Source organism: Phyllostomus discolor, chromosome 11 (genome assembly GCF_004126475.2).
Source record: "Phyllostomus discolor isolate MPI-MPIP mPhyDis1 chromosome 11, mPhyDis1.pri.v3, whole genome shotgun sequence".
Classification (NCBI taxonomy): domain Eukaryota; kingdom Metazoa; phylum Chordata; class Mammalia; order Chiroptera; family Phyllostomidae; genus Phyllostomus; species Phyllostomus discolor.
In genome coordinates this window covers 1,108,955-1,129,402 of record NC_040913.2, presented here as the reverse complement: position 1 = coordinate 1,129,402, position 20,448 = coordinate 1,108,955, and the positions used below count along the sequence as shown (strand labels likewise).

Here is a 20,448-nt window from a genome sequence, read left to right as displayed (position 1 = left end):
GTCTGGTCCCCAGAACAGAGCCAGGCTGCAGAGGAGGACTCGTGAGGGTTTGTGGAGCGAGTGAGCAAATAATTAAACGGAGCGTTTGGGTTCCAGAATTTCAAACGGACACAGAGCGCGGCGTCTGTTCTGCTCCGGCACTCAGGGTTGCAGCTACGCTGCTCTTGCCCGCCTTTCAGACCCTGAAATCCCCGGCTTCCCCCCCCACCCCCCCCCACCCCGTGCACCGCCTTCTGTGTCTCGCCAGGCTGGCCTGAGTGCGCTCGAGTCCAGGCCACACGGGCAAGGGGCCAAGAGGGTGCGACGTCCCGGGGGCACTGCAGGGACGTGGGGTGCTCGTTCCAAGTCACACCTCGCCCGCCACCCACCGCCCGCCGCCTGCCACAGCCAGGGGCCGCCCGGCCAGATCCATGTGGTATGTTTTACAATCGTGTGTGATGTGACGCCACTAAATCTGTGTGCAGCTAAGTACGGCGATGCCTGCCTAGCGACTTCCAAGCCACCATCTATATCACACGTCCGCCTTATCAACGGCCAGTGACAAACCTCACTTCCAAGGGCAACGGCGTGGGGCATGCGGCTGGGGACGCAGCCTTGTGGGGGAGACGCTGGGTCACGACCCACGGGTTCGACTCACGGCAATGAGCTGGTAGGAGTTGTTCATCATGGCTATCAGCATGTTGAGCAGGACGACCAGGGAGATGACGTTGTAGGTCCCGAACATGGTGGCGCCCACGAACTCCGTGAACTCGTGCTGGGCTTTCACGTTGGTCACGTACAGGTTGATGAGCCCGAATATGGACCAGAACAGGGACTGGAGCGTCTCGAACAGCCTGGAACACGGACACAGCGACACCCGACGGCTCTATCAGCACGACCGGCATGCAGGTAGGATGCAACAGTGGGACCTGAACACTGTTACGTGCGCCTGATTCATTTAAAAATACAGGCCCTGCTCTGGGTGCCTGCCCGAAGACTCTGAAAACGTTTATTCACGAAGATTCATGCGCCCCTGGGTTCCCTGCGGCGTTAGCCACGGGGCCGAGACAGGGAGACCGCCGAAGTGTCCTTCTCAGAGGACTGGGCAGGGGAGACCCGGTGCCTCTGTGTACTACGGACAACCACTCAGACACAGAGAAGAGGAGGTACCGCCGTCTGCGACAACAGGGATGGACCCTGAGAACAGTACGCGAGGCGAAATAAGTCAGAAAAAGAACCACGTGACTTCACTCGCAGTGGGACACACACCTGAAAGCGGCCCGTGAAGGAAGACAAACGAGCAAGCAAAATCTCGCAGACACAGACGACAGTGTGGTGGTGGCGGTGGCCGGGGGGAGGGGCTGGGGGCAGTGCGGGGCACAGGGGGCGAGTACACGGCGACTGAGAAGGAGCTGACTTGGGGTGGCGTGTTGAGCACACGACGCGACCACGTACAGGTCCCGTGTCACAGAAACGCACGTGCAGGCCGACATGACCTTATTCAGCGGTGTCGCCGCTGCAGACCGAAGGATAAAAGGCAGTGTATACAGAGCTCTGCCTTCCTCGGGGCATTGTAAAGGAAATGACCATTTTACCGAAACCTAAAATAAAGGTACTGGATTGTCCCCTTTCACGGAGGAAGGAGCCTTCGGTTCCGAGGCAGCTGGCTCTGCGTTCTGCACCAGGCAGGACTCTCTTTGCGGCCACCGGTCCGGCCGCGGGTTACTCGAGTCCCGGCGGGGGCGGTGCGCGCTAAGCCCCGCCCAGCGCGGCCGGGGAGCCGCCGCCCGACTCACGTGGAGAAGGCGTTGTTCTGCTTCTCGCACCGGATGCCCTTGCAGCTCAGCCCCTTGGTTTCCTCGTAGTAGAAGTAGAGCTGGTTGAGGCCGTTGGCGAAGGCCAGCAGCACGAGGCAGTAGATGAACAGGAACTTGAGGATGTCCAGCAGCATGCGGCCCAGCGAGATCTGCAGCGGCCCCAGGTGCGAGTTGGCGGTGAACAGCGAGATGAGGCGCAGCGAGCTGAAGATGTTGGCGATGGCGAAGAGCGCCTCGGCCACCAGCGTGGGGTGCCACATGTCCCAGGACTCGCGGGGGTTGAGGGCGCTGTACTGGGGGCGAGAAAGGCACACAGGGACAGTGAGACAAACCCACCCCCACGCGCGGGTCACGTCCGGGCGTGGGCGCCCTTGCAGGCCGGTCCTGCGCACCGGCCGCGTGTCAGGAAGCTGACGCCCATCGCGGACACGGCAGCACGATGAGTTTGCATGAAAATAAAGGTTTATTAAAGCCGTCCGAGCCCTGGCTGGTGTGGCTCAGTGGACTGAGCGCTGGCCTGCAAACCAAAGGGTTGCTGGTTCGATTCCCAGTCAGGGCACAGGCCTGGGTTGTGGGCCAGGTCCCCAGTAGGGGGCGCATGAGAGGCAACCACACACTGATGTTTCTCTCCCTCTTTCTCTTCCTCTTCCCCTCCTCTCTCAAAAAATAAATGAAATATTTTTAAAAGATAAAAAGAAAACCAAAAAAAGCCATTCGTAATTTATGACTTCAGTGAAAGTGCCTTCCTCATCTGGCCTTGCCACCTGCAGTGCTTGTTAATATGGGAATGACATCTGTTCTTGCCCTCTCCGGCGGAATTTAAAAAAAAAAAGGAAAGAAAAGCATGACATGGTGGGGAAAATCTGCTTTTCTGTTGGGGAAGTGCAGCAATACCATCAGAACAAAGGAAGCCACATGACAAATGAAAGGCGCTAAATTTCTAACGCAATGACCAGTGGCTTGACGTACCACATTGGACACACCTGCGGGTCTAGAGGAATGCACATACCATACAAGTCACGTGTCAGGGAGGGGGAGAGGCCTGTTGCCTTGGAAACAGTCACGCGCAATGCGGGCATAAGGGTTCCCACCTTGTGTTTATTGTGCCCTAAACGTAGATGGAGCTTAGTGTGGAGACCGCCCAGGAGGCCGGTGGGCCGCTCATTTTTTACGTTTCAGGTGTAACGTGATATTTATCTGAGCATTCCCTAATTATATAAAATGTGATCTGAGAAAAATATTTGCTATGTTAAAATTTGACCAGCAGTCATTTTAAGAATTAAAAAAGTCAGCTCTGAATTATCTTCATATTGAGCTATATATAAAGCACAATAAAACTGATTCTTTGTTAAAAGAAAATCTATTCCTTGTGGTATTAAAGCAAACTTGTTTCTTTTTTTTTAAAAAGGGTCAAATATGTTCTTTGAAATATTGCATTATAAAAATCTACAATCATATCTGCATGAGGAGTGAGCAGGAAATTGAGTTCCCTTCTTCATACACGTCACCAAGAATACGCCCGATGATCGCATCGTTTTTCCTGTCAGAACGAACGTTTTACTTCCGTCTGAGTCCGCCAGAGTGCTGCCTGTCTCTTCGTATCGTGTTTTATACCAAAGACCTTTGCAGCTGCTAATCCGTTTGAAGCTAATTGACAGTCATTTGTAATCTCCCTGGAAAAACTATGGCACAAGAGCCTGGTTTTGTCCCACGAGCAGACCCTTTCCTGCCCGAGTGACAATTCTCGGTGACCACGTGTGCCCCGGCAGCGGCACAGCCTGCCTCCCACAGAGCGCACGCGGCTCCTCCTCCCCACGTCCTCACCAGCACTTGTTTGGTGATTTACTGAAGCCAGGCGTTTCCTCAAAAAATTAAAAATGGAACGGCCTTGTGACCCAGCCATTCCACTTCTGGGAATTTATCTGAAGAAACCTGAAACACCGATTCAAAAGAACATACGCACAAAAGAGTATAAAAGAATAATACGTTCATTGCAGTGTCATTTACAGTAGTCAAGGTCTGGAAGCAGCCCTAGTGCCCATGAGTACAGGAGCGGATAAAAACCGCTGTGGTCCAGCCACACAGTGGAATATTACTTGGCCGTAAAAAAGGGAAGAAATCCCACCTATTGTGACAGCATGGATGGCCTAGAGGATATTATCAGTGAAATGAGCCAGTCAGAGAAAGACAAATACGGTCCGATTTCACTTCTGTGCGGAATCGAATGAACCTAATAAGCTAACAAACGGAACAGAAGCAGACGCATGGACGGGGGAACAGCTGTCGGAGGGGAGTGGGGTCGGGAGGCTGGGTGGGACTGGCAGCGGGGCGCAGCCACAACAGAACAAGCCACATCGCAGACACAGACGACCACGTGGGGTGACCAGAGAGAAAGGGGCAGGGGCAGGAGGAGGCGGGCGAGGGGGGTGGGTGGTGCTGGGAGGGGACTTGACTTTGGGGTGAACACGCAGCACAACGTGCAGATGACGTGTGATGGGCTTGTACCCCTGAAACCTGTGTGATGGACTATCCAAAGTCACCCTCAATATCCAACAAACATGAAAAAATAAAAATAAAAAACTGAAAAAAACCCCACTGAACTGGGGCCAGAGGGATATTATATTCCATTTTTAGATCTTCACAACTGTTCTCGGGTATCCCCACACGTAGCTTTAGCGTAAAACCAACCATGACAGAAGACAGGAAAATTAGAAATCGAAGACTTTATAAACGTGCCGTCACAGCACCAGAGGGAGGGTCTGCACACCCAGCACATTCTCCCCGCGTGGTCCCTGCGAGTGTCACCTTCCTCTTCCAAGACTAAGGTCGCCATCGCCTCCTTCTCTCGCTGTTCTCGGAAGACGCACGTGTTCAAGCAGAGAACACCCCCCTCTCCCACCACTGATTTTATATTTCTGTCTGTCTGTCCCACCAGTGGGGCTTGTGACTACACCTCAGGACGCACCACAAGGGCACCCGCAAGCCCTCGGAGGGACGGGGTCCTGTGGTCAGGGTTCCTCACCGCACCGGACACAGTGCCCGTGTGTCCTGGCCGCCAGAGGCCTGTGCGCTCCCACCCAGAGCTCGCCGTGGGGGAGGGTGACGCTCTCGCAGGTGAGCACAGGAGCTGCGGGAACCGAGCAGAAAGGGGCACTCAGCTGGGGGCCAGACCCCACCCCACGTGGCTTCGAGCTCAGCCACCCAGGGAGCACGTCGGGAGGAGGCGCTGCCCGTTCCCGGTCGCTCGGCCGTTCCAGGCGGTTCCACGTCACTGCGGTGTCGGCCGGGATCTCCAAAACCCAAGGGGCGAGTCCTCCACCTCACGGATCTGGAAATGCTGCACCCCGCCCCCGCAGAGAGACCTGGGTCTGCATCGGAGTGCGGCACCTCCGCCAGCTCTCGGGGGGCTGTGCTGCGTGGAAGTGTCCCCCTCGGGCCCCATGGGGGTCCCACACACTGCTGACACCGGGTTAGAGTGTCCGTATGTCCTACAGGCCTTGGAAGCCAGAGGCAGGGACCTCCGGAGAGGCCTAGGAAGCTCAGAGCGGAGCCGTCTGCTCCACCGCAGACGCAGGGCCCGGCCTCCCGCAGGGGTGTGTTCGGTTTGGAGTGAAAGCCTCTCTCCTTTGTCCGGGAGGTGTCGCGGCTCAGCCACGCTGCTGCGTGAGCTCTGGGACCCAGCGTCCCTTTGTTGTCCTCCTGTGCACCCGCTGCTCCGGTGGAGGGGGTGTCCGGTCCCCCGTGCCCTGCAGGGACCCACAGTGGGTGAGCCACTCGCCCGGCAGCAGCCTCAGACGGAGCCCGCCTGCTCCGGAGCTAACGCATCTCTCCCCCCGTGGGTCCCCCCTTCCCTCCTCTTGAGTCCCTCCTCCTCCCGGCGCCCCCACGTCCACGTCCACGGCTCTGCCTCGGGGCTCCCCCAGCACGACCCCCTCTCTCCATTTGTAGGAGGAGAACCCAGCTCTGCCGCAGGGTGGGGCGGGTCCTTCCCGCCCCAAGCTTGCTCCTCTCCTGTGTCCTGGTGCAGCACTCCCTGCCATGGACCTCCCTGACACACTTGGACCTTGGGCTGGCTGCGCCGTTCTCCCCCGAATGCCCATGCCCTCGCCCCCGTGCAATCCCAGGGCAGCAACAGCCAGGTCCAGTTCCCTCCTGACGCTGCCGTAGCCTCGGATGAGGACCGTCTCAGGTGCAGAACCCTGGCTGGTGCGCGTCCCTCCGTCCTGCACCCGATCCCCACGGCGATGCTGAGCTGCCGGGAGGGGCAGGCACGGTCTCCTCCAGCTGCTTCGAGTTCTCAGCCACCAGATCCGCAGCCGGCACCCCAGGATGCTGGCGCCCTGCACATTCTCACTGACCCGTGCGTGTCACGGCTGTTTCCTTCCTGGGGGCAGAGTCTGCTTCTGCACACCGATAGGCCACTGTCCCCAGAAACGGGGAGCTGTAAATTATTCAAAGTTTGTAGGAAAAACTGAACGACAGAACAGGAGGAGGGGAGAACGGGAGAGCCCAGGCCCTGCCCGGGGCGGTCCCCGTGTATACAAGGCACAGCATATAAAACTCGTATCTCAGCATCAACCCTGCGCATGAGGAACCTGCGAGCGGTCCCTTTGGGGTCAGTCCACACCCCTCTGAGTGCGGGGTGACTGACCCAGCCCAATGCTTGTCAGCGGGTCTCCTCGGACCCGCCACGCCGGCATCGCCCGGTGAGTTTGCTGGAAACCCACAGCTAGGCCCCCCCTCCCTGACACTCCAGTGAAGAAAAGGAATCTGTTTTTTCGCGCTCTCCAGGTGATGTGGAGGCACCTGGAAGGTGTGAGGAAAACTGCTGGAGTCACATAACACCAGACTCTCCCGACTGCTGGGGCCACCGAGACCAGACACACGGCGCTGTCGCAGAGATGCCAAACGCAGGCTCACACGTGTGCTCACCCAGGGACCCTCGCGGGGAGAGGCGTCAGAAACAGCCCGCCCTCCCCCTGGACCAGAGCCACCGCCCCCTTGGCTCAGACTGAGCCTTCTGCCGTCCCCACACGGCCCTCAGGGGCATCGACCTGAGTGCCACCAAGAAAATGACCAAATGATGTTGTCCTTCTTAAATCACAGCTCGCTGTCCATGGGGGGGGGGGGGGATGCTCTTTCTTACTGTTTCTGATGAGTGCTGGGAACCTTGTCATTGAACAAATTCTAGAGACCACGGTCTTTCCAAGAGGGGGCGACGTGGACCCTGTTTGAGGGGCTCCCCCTCCCCCACGCAGAAAAACTCAGGCCGCTATTTTGAAACCTGGTCTAGGAATTCGTTCACCTGGATGTCAGCATTTTCGAGTTCAGATCGCTAAATCGCATGAATCATTCCTGCAGACTTCAACACTCTTCATGTTTTACTGACTATTATTTTCAAACACATTTCTTAGAAAGAGAGGAGAGGGGGGAAGGCAGGTAGGAGGAGATGACAGGGATTTGCTCAGAACGACACCCCTAAACCCCCAGCGTGCGGAGCAGTCCCGGCTGTCACCGCAGAACGGGAGCACCGTTTCCGGGGAGTCATGCGCCCCGGGGTGAGACCCACACTACGCGAGTTCTGGGGAACGGTGGGGGGCCGGGGAGGCCCCGAGCCCTGCCCAGTGGGATGGGACGAGCAGAACAGCCCCATTCTGCTGAAATACTGCCAGGCTACGTTCGCTTAAACCGAAGTACTAATTTCCGTGCCTTGGAAGAATAATATTTTGATCTATGGAACTTCATCAGTTAGTTATAACTCATAAAAATAGATATTTTTTGTGCCAGAATTGGACGTGTTTGAGGTAGAATTCCATTAGAAAGAGAAAGGAGGAGAAACACGAGGAGTTGACGTGAATAATTCTGAGGCATCTTTCCATTTAGATAAAAGAACATTGGGTAAGGACTTCAAATTGCTCATTAAACTTGGTTTATGACTCTAGATTGTGTGTTAACCCATGCATTCTGTGCTGTCCGCCAAAAGGCCACGAGCTGGCGAATACCACACACAGGTCAAGAACACTCTCCGTGGCAAGATCAACGAGGCTGGCAGCGGTGGGAGGTGCCCCAGTGTTATCGGGAGTCAGGCTGTACCAGAGACAGAAAGGGCAGCTACCTTGACAAACGCCACGATTTTCAGGGAGATCGTTGCCAGATACAAGGAGTTCATCACGAAGTCCATCAGGTTCCACCAGTCATGGACGTAATCCTGAAGGCCGCCGTCCCACATCTGCTTGATCTCCCCCCAGATGAAGCCTGCAACGACACCAAGACCCCCTGTCAGGGCGATTTTCGACCAAGCTGCTCCAAACAGGCTCACCACTCAAGAGCTACCGCATCTTGGGGCCGTGGGAGACCACAGGCCGTATTTTGCTGTGTGGAACGCACCCACATTTTTGGCCCAAACTTTCAGGATAAAAACAAAACATTTTGTTTCAATTTTTAATTCAATTTTTATTTAGTTATATCCAGATACTTGTTTTTTGTATTAGGAAGGAATTTTAGCATATATGTTTGAACATACTATGGTGCGAGACATTTTATGTAACAAACAATTACAAAACATAAGGACCGACACGAGCTATTTCAGGCACCACCCATGCAGCATCCTTATTTTCCCTCGAACGTTTGGGCAAACACGTGTGCATCGTACACGGCAAAATACGGTCGGTGCCGCTCTGGGCGCCACCCCCGTTATGGGGGCCGGATCGCCGGGCAGGGCGTGCTGTCTTACACATGACGCATCTGAGAAACTCAGACGAATGTGTAATTCCGAATCGAACTGCAATCCCTCTTTACTTTTTTTTTTTTTCATGAAAAATATCATAGCATTCACTCGTAAACAAATGCTTAAAAGACATTCTTCGTCCGCAGTCAGAAACAGCATGTCCAGCGTGCACACGTGGCCCCCCACGGGCCCCCACACCTGGTGTGGGTCCGGGAGCCCCCGGGCCCCGCGGGGTCCGACTGCAGGGGCGGCCAGCGCGCGGCGACCGCAGCCACAGCGCCTCGTGCACGGTTCAGCGATGGCTTTGAAAGCCACGTCCAGAGAAAGTGAAAGCCCTTTTCTTCATGACGGCTATGTTTTCAACAGGAAACGTTTTATTCTTAAATTCTAGAAGGTCCTTGTAAAATATCGCCCTATATCGTTATTCTGTTTTCATGATCTCATTAAAGTTTTGTAATTCTGCTTGTGGAGCCTCGTGAGGGGAAGGGCACACCGAAGCATCCGGAGGCAGGAAACACTAAAAGAATAACATGACTTTGTAAGCACCGCGATAGAAGCCAACAGCAAGGGTCTCCTAAGGAAACCGGTAGCCTGGAAGATCAAACGGGGCCCTGAGCTCCCCATCTGTCTGACCCCAAAGGGAGGCGGAGTCAGAGGAGCTAGCGGATCAGGAGTTGCTCTGCACCCACGAGCGAGCTGAGCGGCCAAGGACGTGCCCCTGCTACCCCGAGGGCCCTGCCTCCAGCCGCTGCACAGTGGGGCTAGGGCTTCAGCACCCGACCCCGGGGGCGCACAGACGCGCCGGCCACGCCTCCGCCCCACGCAGAGGTGGGCGCCTGCTCAGCTCCTGACCACGCCCCGAGTCCCTGCACTCACGTTCCGGCAGAAGCCACGCGTGGGTTCCCGGGCACCCGCGCCGTGGACTCTGCCGGGTCTCCTGCACAGGCAGAGCTGATTGATACCCTCACGACAACACGCGTTCACACGGTTTTTACAGAGATGGGGAGAGCGCTGCAGGCATGGGGGTGGGGGCGGGGCACGGAGCTCGGGGACGCACCGCACCCGAAGCAGGGGTGTCGGACGCTGGACCGGCGGCGGCGAGAACGTGCCGGGAGGGAAAAGCCGTCAGAATCCCAGGCACAGGTTGGAGAGTTCTCACCAAGGAAGGGGGACAGGAGGTGTTTTCAGGACCACCAGAAACTCAGGGGGCTTGTAGCCGTGAGACCTGTGCTAGAGGGACACTGTCTGGGCAAAAGGGGTAGGATGTGAGACAGGAGCTTAGGTGTATAAAAGGGAATAAAAATCTACATATCCAGGAATGGCTAAAATAGAAATAAAAATAAATGTAGAAGATTTTTTAATATGATTTCTCTAACATATTATTGCCTGCCTAAAAAAATTATAGCCATGTATTGTGATTTAAAATGTAGGCACCATATGTAAAGGTAAAGTTTGTAACCACATCCGACAGAAGGTGAGGGAGTGGAATTCGAAGCGTACTATCAGAAGGTTCTGACATTGCATGTGAGACAAAACAATATTTGAAGTTAGACTGCGATAAATTAAAAATTCATATTGTAAATCCTAGGAAAGCCTCTTAAAATATTTGAGTGTGTCAATAAAGAGCCAGAAATATACATAGACATGAAGTTATACAAATACTCAATCCAAGAAAGTGGATTATGAAAAATGAAAAAAATGCAACAAAGAGCAGACAGAACAATAGTAATGGGGCGGGTGGGTTCCAAATCCACTCACCGATAATTACACTGAGTGACATGCATGGTCTGAGCGCCATAATTAAGGGATAAAAATGCATAATGCAGCTATGTCACAATTCACCAGCAGGTTGAATGAAAGGAAATACTAAAACTACCACGAAACACTCATCCAAGAACACTCGAGGGGCTGTGCGAGTAGGAGAAGGCGTGTTCAGAGGCAGCGGCGTTGCTGGGGGTGTAAAGGGGTGAACAGGAGGATAAAGAGCTCAGCCGCTGAGAAGGTGGGACGATCCTGGAGACGGACACGAGTGCCCAGACGATTTTCTGGTGCACCCTCGGTGCCACGGTGACGGGAACTAAGGTAAAGCATGAAGGGACAGGTGCAGCGGGAGGCCGCACTTCTCCCGGCCACCACTGGGGGCAGCAGGCGGAACCGCAGTGAGCCACACTCCCCGCCACCGGCGGCGGCGGCGGCAGGACACACTTTTGTGACCACGTGCAGAGCATTCACCCAGACAGACCGCGCTGCGGGCTGTGACACGGACCTCACACCCTCACACCGGGTGAGGCCTTACTCGGCGTGTCCTGTGACAGCACGAGGAACAGCAGATCAGTAATGGTATCTGGAAATTCCCACCTATTTTGCAGTGAATCAACACACTTCTTACATATTACAAAGAGACATTTACAGAATAACGAGAAAGCATTTTGTATTGATTGAAAATGAAAATGCAGCCAAGAAGCCTGTGATGCAGCTGACGCAGTGCCGAGAGGGGAACCACAGGCCCAAAGGCTTTTCCAGGGCAGAATGAGAGGCTGGGACCACTGATCTCCGTGAGAATCAGAGGGAACTGAGCCCCAAACACGCAGAAGAGAGAAAATAACGAGCAGTAGCCGACGCATCTTAAAGCACAAAACTTGAGAAGAAAATCAATGAAAACCAAATCTAGAAATTTGAAATAGTTGAAATTGATACAGCCAGCTAGAATGATGGGCAAGAAATAGAGAAGACACCCGTGACCAGTATAAGAAGCGGGGGAAGGGCTGTCGATACAGATTATACAGATTTTGGGAAGATAACGAGTAAATCAAATGAACAACAGGGTACTCACAAATCTCACGACTTACATGAATTGGCCATTTTCCCCGAAAGACCCAAACTTCTAAAGCAATTCAAGAGGACACAGAGTAAGCTGAATTGTCCTATACTTACTTAAGAAAGTGAATTTACAGTTAAAAATCTAAGAAAGGCAGCTTCAGGTGCGGCTGCTTCACAGTGAGTCCGATCATACATCCAGGGAAGGAATAATACCAGTGTGAATCAAACACTTCCAAAACTACAAGAGGAAGAAACAAACATTCAAGAGGCAGGTATTATTCTGATAATATTCAGGCAAAAATAACATAAAGAAAACTGAAGTATACACTTACAATCCTTAAGAATATGCACCAAAAAATCCTCAACAAACATTAGTCAATTAACTACAGTAATATGTAAACTGATAATAAATCATGGCCAGTGCCAGCTTCCCTAGGAATGCAAGGTGGTGTCAACATCAAGGATTTAATCGATATAATATATAGCATCAGCACATTATTGAAAAACAAAAAGATCCTCACAGTAGATGCAGTAAATGTGTTTGAAAAAATTTAACGTGTATTCATGGTTAAACAATGTTCAGCCAAGCATTCATAGAAGGGAAATGTGTTGATTTGGCAAAGCACACCTATTAAATTCCACAAGGACCATCACACCTGTTCTGCCAAGGGCCCGAGAACACGTAACTTAGGGCTGGCCACTCATGCCTGGGTGTGGCTGTCACAGTGGAACGATGTCGAAGAGCCGCCAAAGGGCCGGATTCGGCTCCAGGCCACCGTTCGCCACCCCCGTCCCACATCCTGACAGTGGTGATGCTCACGGGGCACTATGTGTTTGTCAACCTCTCAGATATCTGACACTAAAAAAAAAACTAGTGCTACCTCTGAATTTGAAGGCAGCAAAGTTTAGGACAGATCGATGATGGATGCATGGAAATAGGGACAGTTTAAAAATAAAGAACTAGCCCTGGCTGGTGTGGCTCAGTGGATTGACTGACGGCCCAGGAACCAAAGGGTTGCCGGTTCGATTCCCAGTCAGAGCACATGCCTGGGTTGTGGGCCGGGTCCCCAGTAGGGGGCACACAAGAGGCAACCACACATTGATGTTTCTCTCCCCCTCTTTCTCCCTCCCTTCCTCACTCCCTAAAAATAAAATCTTTAAAAAAAAGAAAAACCTACTGATTCAGAAAATAAAGAAATAAAGTATTAATTGTAATACACTGGTGACAGGTAATATAGGCATTCCTGTACATGTCCTCTACATTTTCTGTATGTTTGAAAATTCCACCAACATTGACGGAAATAAAAGTACATTAGACATGACGGTCTCTCATTCATTGTTGGAAAGTGACAATAGCTATTTCATGTTTTAAGTGAAGTTTCATTTATGAACTGAATTTCAGTTTTCTAAACCAGTAACAAATGAAGACCGGTTCAGTGGAGTCCTTACAGTGTCGGTCGTACAGTGTGCCGCGGGCCGCCGCTGCAGTTTAGATGTGGGGCTTCCGCCCTGGCTTCCCCTTTGAGGTCGCCGCCCTAAACAAATCTCGTTGGCAAGCTTGCCTAAGACTGGGGCGCTGACAGCGGCCACCCCTTCCCTCTGGAGAAAGGACGCTATCAGAACAGAGTAAAATATGAGGCAGGCACCGGAGCTCCGAGCTTGTGATGCGTGTAGAGTTTACTGGCCCAGAGAGAAAACGAGGCTCAGCGCTTCTGCGGCCCTCCTGGCTGCTGAGCCTGGCCGAGGTCTCCGGCCCAGCAAAGCACCACGCACGGAAAACAAGCAGGACCCAGGAGGCCGTGTGACCAGTGCCACCGGCTGGTGACCAGACGGAGCAGGACGGGCCCTCAGCATTTCCTCCTTGAGGTCTCACCACGTAGTAATCCGTTTTGCTGGACCCTCTGCCAGTTCCCAGGGATTGGAGGGTGCGTGCCTGCAGTCACGGATGGGATGGAGGCGCGGTGGCAGGTACGGGGTCGGGGTTGTGCGCGGTGGCAGGCTCGGTCCCACCAGGGACCAGCTTCGCGTTCCCAGCCAGAAGGCTCATCTTCCCAGGCCCCCGTCTTCCCATTTCAAAGGCAGGGAGGTTCGGAGCCCACACAGGCACACACAGAATTCTATATATAGAGCCACCCAAAAACGCTCCCTCTACCCCAGTGACAGAAATAGCCGGCCGTGGCTTCTTCCTGTTTGGATTATCGACATTGCTCCACAGTCAGTCGTCGCCGTGGCTGCCACGAGAGATGAAACCCGCCCCGTGGTGGAGGACGTGGACGGGCCGTGTCCCACCCCCGAGAGCAGAAGCCGGACCTCGGACGTGGGAACCACAGAAGGAACCGTGTCGCCCAGGGCGAGGAGGGCCATCCGAGCTGTCCCCGTCCCCACCCGGGGCGCCGTCCGCCACTCACCGTCCGGGGGAACCTGGGCCGTCTGACCTCTGCAGGTCATCCCGACCCCGCATCCCTGGTTCTGGGGTTCTCGAATTTGCATGGTTCACAGAAGGACATATATTTCCGATGCCTGTCCAGCCAACCTGAGGGCTGGTGGTTCGTTTCCCTTTACAGGGAAAGCGTGTCTCTTCCTGCTGCCCCCAAACTGGAACCATGAACCACACGTGATCGCTGACGGTCACCAACACCGCGGACATCAGAACCCGTGGGTGACCCCGCAGAGGCGCGAAGACGCGGGAGGGCGGGGGAGGAGCGTGGGGACGCGGGTGCAGAGGGGTGGCCGAGGCCTCTGAGGGCAGCGCTGAGCCGTGGGCTCCTTCACGTCCGAGGGGACCCCGTCCTCACCGGCGGGTGCAAGGGCAGGCACGACACTCGGGCGGAGGCCGGGACCAGAGCCCCGGGGGCCCGCTGGGGGCGGAACAGCAGAGACTCGCAGCTGGGACCCACGACAGCTCCCCTGGCGTCCGAGGAGGGGACTGCAAGCCTGACTCTTCTGACGACAAAAAAATAGTTTCCCTTCCGACCTGTGGGAGCCCCATCCCATGGGGAAAGCAGATTCTGATCAAACGGGGAACTCACGTCGCCATTTTTAAAAAAAAAAAAATTCTGAGCTGTCCACGAGACGGCAGGCCAGTGATTCTCAGCCAGAGGCGCTGGGGGTCTTGTTTTCAGAGCCCAGATGTCGGTGCCCACGTGGCCGCACCTGTGTGAGGGCGGACCGTCTCTGCTCGCTCTGGGCAGGTCCGGGAAATGCCGCGCGTCCTTTGTTCTGGCCGCGTGCGGCGGCGTTTCTGGGGAAAGGAGTCTTTAGGAGAACCGGGGGGTTGGGGGGGGGGCATCCGCTGGCTGAAGCTGCATCCAGACGGTCGCCCGCTGTTCGCGGTGACTCAGGGTCCGCGGAGAACCAGGCCGGAGGGCGCGTCCGTCCCGCTCCCACACGGGAACATTCCCACACGGCTCTCCGCGGCTCGCAGAAGCGCGTCACGATGTCCTGGCGTCGTCCCCGCCGCCGCAGGCACGGATGTCGGGCCTCTGGGACCCGCCCGAGGGCAGATGGCAGCGCCGCTGAGGCAGGAAGCTTCCTTCTGACAGGGCACGTGGACGCCGGGAAGTTTCTGCTGTGCGTTCCCAGCTCTCCCACGGGGGCTGTGGCCGGGCCTGTTGGGGGGGGGGGGTGACAGGCCACCCTGTGGAGCTGGCCCCACGTGGGACGAGGGGAAGCAGGCCCCCGGGTAGAGCTCGCCGAGCATCCCCCCCCCCCGTGAGAAACGCGTGGCTGCAGGAAGACCTCCAGGCTGGTTCCTTCCTGCTGCTGCCGGCACTTACCCGGAGCAAACCACCCCAAAGGGGAGTCCCCTTTCGACCAAGGGCCTGTTGGCCCCCCAAAAGCTCGCTGAGGGGTCTGACCCCGGGGGGTCTCGTAACAGAACCCCTGGCTCCCGCCGTGGCACCAAGGCAGTGAGGACGACAAGAGCAGAAGGACTCCTCCCGGCTGCGGGTCCTCCCCGCGAACCAGGGGACGAAAACCCAGCCTGCGGTCAGAATCCGGCCTCTGCCCCGGAGAAGGGCAAACGCGGCGTTTTCCTGGGGGAGCCCCACGCGGCGCCGGCGGCGGCAGGAAGCACTGAGCGGAGGGGCACTCCCGCCGCCGCCGCCACACTCAGAACCCAGCGGAGGAGACCAGAGCCCCCGGCGCCCGCTTTCCGAGGACGGCTCACAGGGAGTCTCGGCCCCTGGTGCCGCAGGGCTGACCGACAGGCACGAAGACCAGCCCCGTCCCCGGCCACCCGCGCCCCGGCCCCGTGGTTCATCCGGGGAGCAGCTGGGAAGGGCGGCAGGAGAGCCGTGTGCCCAGAGGACGCCCTGGAGGGAGAGGGGGGGGGCTGCTCCCCAGCACCGCCCGCTCCCCAACGAGGGAGGGACACTCCACCGAAAGTCCCACCGGCAGAAGCTGGCCCCGCATCCCAGCTCGGGCGTGGGCTCGGGCGGTCGCCCGCCCAGCTCTCCTGGGGCTGGTTCACCCGGGCGGCGGCGGCAGCAGAAGGGGCCTGGCGGCGGGGCAGCGAGGACCTGCCGTTGTCCGTGGAGTGACCGCCCATCACAGGAAGAGGCTCGGACTGAGCCGTCTCGCCCGTCTGTGCATGCTGGGGTCCCCGGACCCCCAAAGGGTCCAGCTGCTGATGACAAGGGGGGCTGGAAGGCGTCCAGTGAGCGGGTTCCAAGAATGGGGCGTGTGGAGGCGCACGGGCCCCTAGAGGACACCCACGCATGCACCCACCATCGGGAGAGCCGGCAGGTCGAGACCTGTCCCCCGAGCTGCCTGGTGTCAGCTCAGCCTCGATGCAGCCAGCCAGTGAGGGACGAGCTGGGACCAGGGTCCCGGTGAACGGAGCAGGCGTTGGAATCCCCCTGCCCTGCCTCTCCCCGGCGGCCCGGGGAAGGGGAGAGCTCAGAGTCCAGGCCCCTCTGTCCTCCACTCGGTGTGGGGCTGAAGGACGAGAGACCGGCGGCCGACCACGGCGCGTCCTTGAGGCGGCGCCCCAGGGGTTGGGGGTGAGGAGAGCTTCCAACTGATGCTAAGCTTCCGTTTTAATCTGGTCTGGGACCACTTCTCAGTAACGCTGGGTTTCCGGGATTGCCGGTGCCCCCTACGTGAACCGTTAAGAGACAGGGAGAGGATGGGCGTTTGTGCAGGGCTGTGGGCAGAGGGGCCGGAGGAGGCAAAACCATCCCAGGTTTAGACTTCGCTGAGACTCCGTAACAAAGCCACCGCGTGAGTGTGAAGTCGGGCTCCAGGGTCGTTTCTCAGTCTCAGGTTTACAGACCTCTGGGGTTAGGAATCAGTCAACAGAGGAGAAAATTCCAAATCTAAATTTTTTTAGAAAACTCCACCATAATCATGACTTTATTTAGCAGGCGACACCTCAAAAAACACTGACTTACGGGGCAGTGAATAGTTACAATATGCTGAATTTGACCTCCAAAAGCCCTTAATTACTATGGTTTTGGCATCATCACATTAACATTTAGAGAAAAAAGGTAGGAATGTACAACTGAGGAAGTAAGGATTTTCAAAGTACGTCAAGAAGGGTATCATGATAGTTTTGGATGAAGATTCAGGATGTAGAACTTAAAATTCTGGGTCATTTGACAGCTTGTGACCAAAATATAGTAACTTAGAAACCAACTAAGTTTCTATCAACACGGTGACATAGTTTTTATAGAATTTCTGTTTAAATATTCCATCAAAACTAAGGCACGGACTGTTTATGAAGATAAGAAAACAATCACCGAATCTTCCTCCAAACCTCCGCCCAAGGCCCTCTTCAGCACGAGGCCGTAGCTACTCGATATATATTTCTGGACGAGTGAATACTAATGTTTTCATTATGAAAATTCCAATGTTTCACCAAGTACGAACTTCTATTTTTAAAACAACTTGCCTACAAAGAAGATACATTTATCTCTACCCCTTCCCAAAGATGCCCCACGCATGTGCACACCAATGGAAATTTTAAAACTCAATGACACCCTGGGAAGCAAGGAAATTTAACTTCAGGTCTTAGTATGTGTGACCACGAAAACCACACCAGCCACAAAACCTTGGAAAGGTGGAGTCAAAGGACTGTACTCTTTCTCTCGTGGAGCAGACGGCTTCTTCCAGCGTTAGGCAGCCGCGTGTGTTGCCGGGGTTTAGACCGGAGACGGGGCGGTGGTGGGGGTGGTGATGGCGGTGGTGGTGGCGTGGCGGGGTGGGCGTGATCCACTTGACACACTAGCCAACCTGATGTTCAATAGTAAAGCACATCAAGTGAGCATCTTGAAGCATGTTCCATCCTTAATGAACATCATACACGGTCCACTCCAATCTGACCTGGGTCAAGGTCAACGCGGCAAAGAGGCAGAGAAAAGAGGGACCGGGTTCACGTTCGGAGACCTGAGTTCCTGGGTGTCTCTGCCTCCTTGAGTTCTGCTCTGCGCCTTTCTGGGCGGGATTTCCGGAGCGCGAGGGCTGAGGGCTCTGGCCCTGCGGTGACACCGCCTGGAGTTCGAACCTAGTCCCTCCCACTTGCTGACTCTCGGATCCTGGGCGAGGGGTCTCATTTGTCCAAGTCCACTTCTTCTCTGGAAAACGAGACGCTGGCATCATGTGTTAGGGTTAGACGAGAGGGAGTCACTGTGACGTCCCGGCGAGACCGCACGTTCCCGTCACTTAGCACAGCGCTTAGCTTCTCCGCCAGCATCGCCACCGCCACCACCGCTATCCTGCCGCTGGGACTGCTGTTCTACGGTGAGTCTTGGCTCCCGACAACCACGTCAAATGTCCACCCCCGCCCCCGTCTTCCACTCTGACCCCCTCCTTCCTCCTCTGCCCCCCACTCTTCTGTCCTGTCTCTGCCCCTCCCCCCACCGTCTGAACCCCGAACCAGGCACTCCCTCCTGGCCTGTAGCTCTGACTCGGGCTGCATCAGAGGTGTTACTGCGTTGTCGTGACGACCGAAAAGACTCAATGTCCTCTCCCAAAAATAAAAGTCACTTGCCCAGCAATAGAAAGTGCACAGCCCACCATTGCATCTACACACGTGTTTTGTTGTTTGAGACTGCCACGCTTTGGTCTTGATCAATCTGTAAAAGTGACCTTAACCTAGCTATTCCGTGCAGATACACAGGAAAGGGAGGTGGGTGTGTCAGACCGTAATAGCTACCTGGGTTTTTTGAAAATGAAAATGCCCCTTTAAGTTAATAAACGACGCTCTGCAGCGGCACGTGAGTGCCCGTGGGCGTCCCCGGCTGGTCTGGGGGGAAAGCAGGAGCACCTTGCGGACCGAGAGAGCGGGGGACAACCGCGGCTCACCTCTCACAACCGCAGGAACAACTTTTGGGGACGCCTGGGAAGGGAGTTCACTCGGGGGCAAGGCAGAAAGCAGGTGACTGCCTGAAGCCATATGCTCTCAATGCCTATTAGGCAAAAGATGAATAAATTGCCACAGAAAGGAAGAAACTATGCGTGTATATGTAGAGATACACACACACGTAAAATCTGGATGAAAATGTGATCTATTTTACCCTTTCTAGTTTACACTTGCGATTTGGCAGGCCCCGTGAACACCCTCAGATTTGTCAATATCAACCTTTTTACAAGATAAAAATACACAATCAATTCGGAAACGAGAGGCAAGTTTTGTTAGAGGAAAACCGTTAAGTAAGTGTGTGTTACAGGCGAGATGGATAATCGGATATTATGAGCAGTTCTTGGCATGTGCCTCGGCACCCACTAGAGGTTATTTTTAACCCAGCTTGGGTGTCTTCCTACGGTGCGTCTTCGCCTCGGCTCACCCTCCCCTCGCGCCCCGTGTGCCCAGGTTCGCACACGCTCAGTGACGACGGTGCGGGGCCAGGACCCAGGGCTTGGCAGTCGCTGCAGACGCGAGGCCCCGTGTTCAGTGGGAACAAGTGCTTCCTGCCTCGCCGATACAGTAGCCTTCGTTATGGTTCTGCTCACTTTCCATACAGGGTCACCGGCTTCATAATGTAGGCGACACCGATACCATGAGTCTACCTCTAGACATTTCATACATGTGCACACTTTTCTGAGGGGAAGAAGCTGGGACGCTAATGTCAGTGTCACCGTGGCGTCGTAATGACGTCTGTGGGAAAATAAAAACTGGTTTGGGGAAGGCCTTAAAAGTCAGCATCCAAAAGTTTTAGTTTTCCATACTTTACTCTGCATTCTCTCCAGAAAGAAACGACATCTATCTGAGATAAAACTGCTACTATGATTTAGATGAATTCTCATAGTACATATGACACATACACACGTGCTATTGAGTTTACGTGTAAATTTTATGTAAAAAAGGAATCACTCAAGTGAGTATTGTAGTCACCTTGGAACCCTAGCATGACGTGCTAAAACTCAGGCCCTGCGTGAATTACAGCCTCGGGGCCTCAGGGCCTCGGCCAGCAGGGGTGGGGGGGGGGGAGCAGCCAGGTCCCCCGTCCGGCCCCCGGTCCTGTCCCGCCATCAGGACGTCTTTCTAGGGCCTCCTGACAGACACTCACAGAGCACAGCTCCGTGGCCAGGCCCCTGCGCGTGCTCGACGGAGCTGCAGCTTCACTCTTCGTTCCAGGGCAAAGGGGCAAACTGAGGGCCTGGGAGGCTTATTGGTGTCTGTCTGTGCGGTGTCCACCTGTCTGCTGCGAGAGTTAAAACCGAATTACCTCTAGTTTGTTTTTCTGTTAGTTATCTCAAGGTGACTGAAATCACGAGCTGGACTCCTGCGTGAGGCTTTCAGGTTCCTTTGCTTGTTTGCTTAAGGTCATCCTGACAGCGAACTCCTGCAAGGCCTCGTAAGGCCGCTCGATGGGGAAGGGGAAGGTCAACAACCTTCACTACAGGGTGGGGCGGGGGGAGGCTTACAGTTGTTCCATGGAAATCAATACAAGAAGAACAGGTCAAAACTCCAGAAAAAGAGCTAAACGAAATGAAGATGAGCAATCTGTTACATTCGGAGTTCAAAACACTGGTTATAAGGATGCTCAAGGAACTTAGGGAGGACCTCACAGCACAAAAATGTCCAGTCAGAAACAAAAGACACACTAATTGAAATGAAGAACACTTTACAGGAAGTCAACCGTAGGTGGGTGAAGCCGAGAA

The 20,448-nt window shown here is 55.0% G+C and overlaps 1 protein-coding gene across 3 annotated transcripts in view; it reads right to left on the bottom strand.

Moving 5' to 3' along the window:
* The window catches only part of TRPC4 (transient receptor potential cation channel subfamily C member 4), a 101,649-nt gene that overhangs the window by 15,205 nt on the left and 65,996 nt on the right, over positions 1–20,448 (bottom strand). For all 3 annotated transcript variants that reach the window (XM_028526678.2, XM_036011153.1, XM_036011154.1), the window contains 3 exons: positions 7,912–8,051; positions 1,776–2,089; positions 638–833 (listed from right to left, as the gene is read on the bottom strand). In XM_028526678.2, the coding sequence (XP_028382479.1) occupies positions 638–833; positions 1,776–2,089; positions 7,912–8,051 (650 nt within the window). The remainder of the gene's footprint in view (positions 1–637; positions 834–1,775; positions 2,090–7,911; positions 8,052–20,448) is intronic.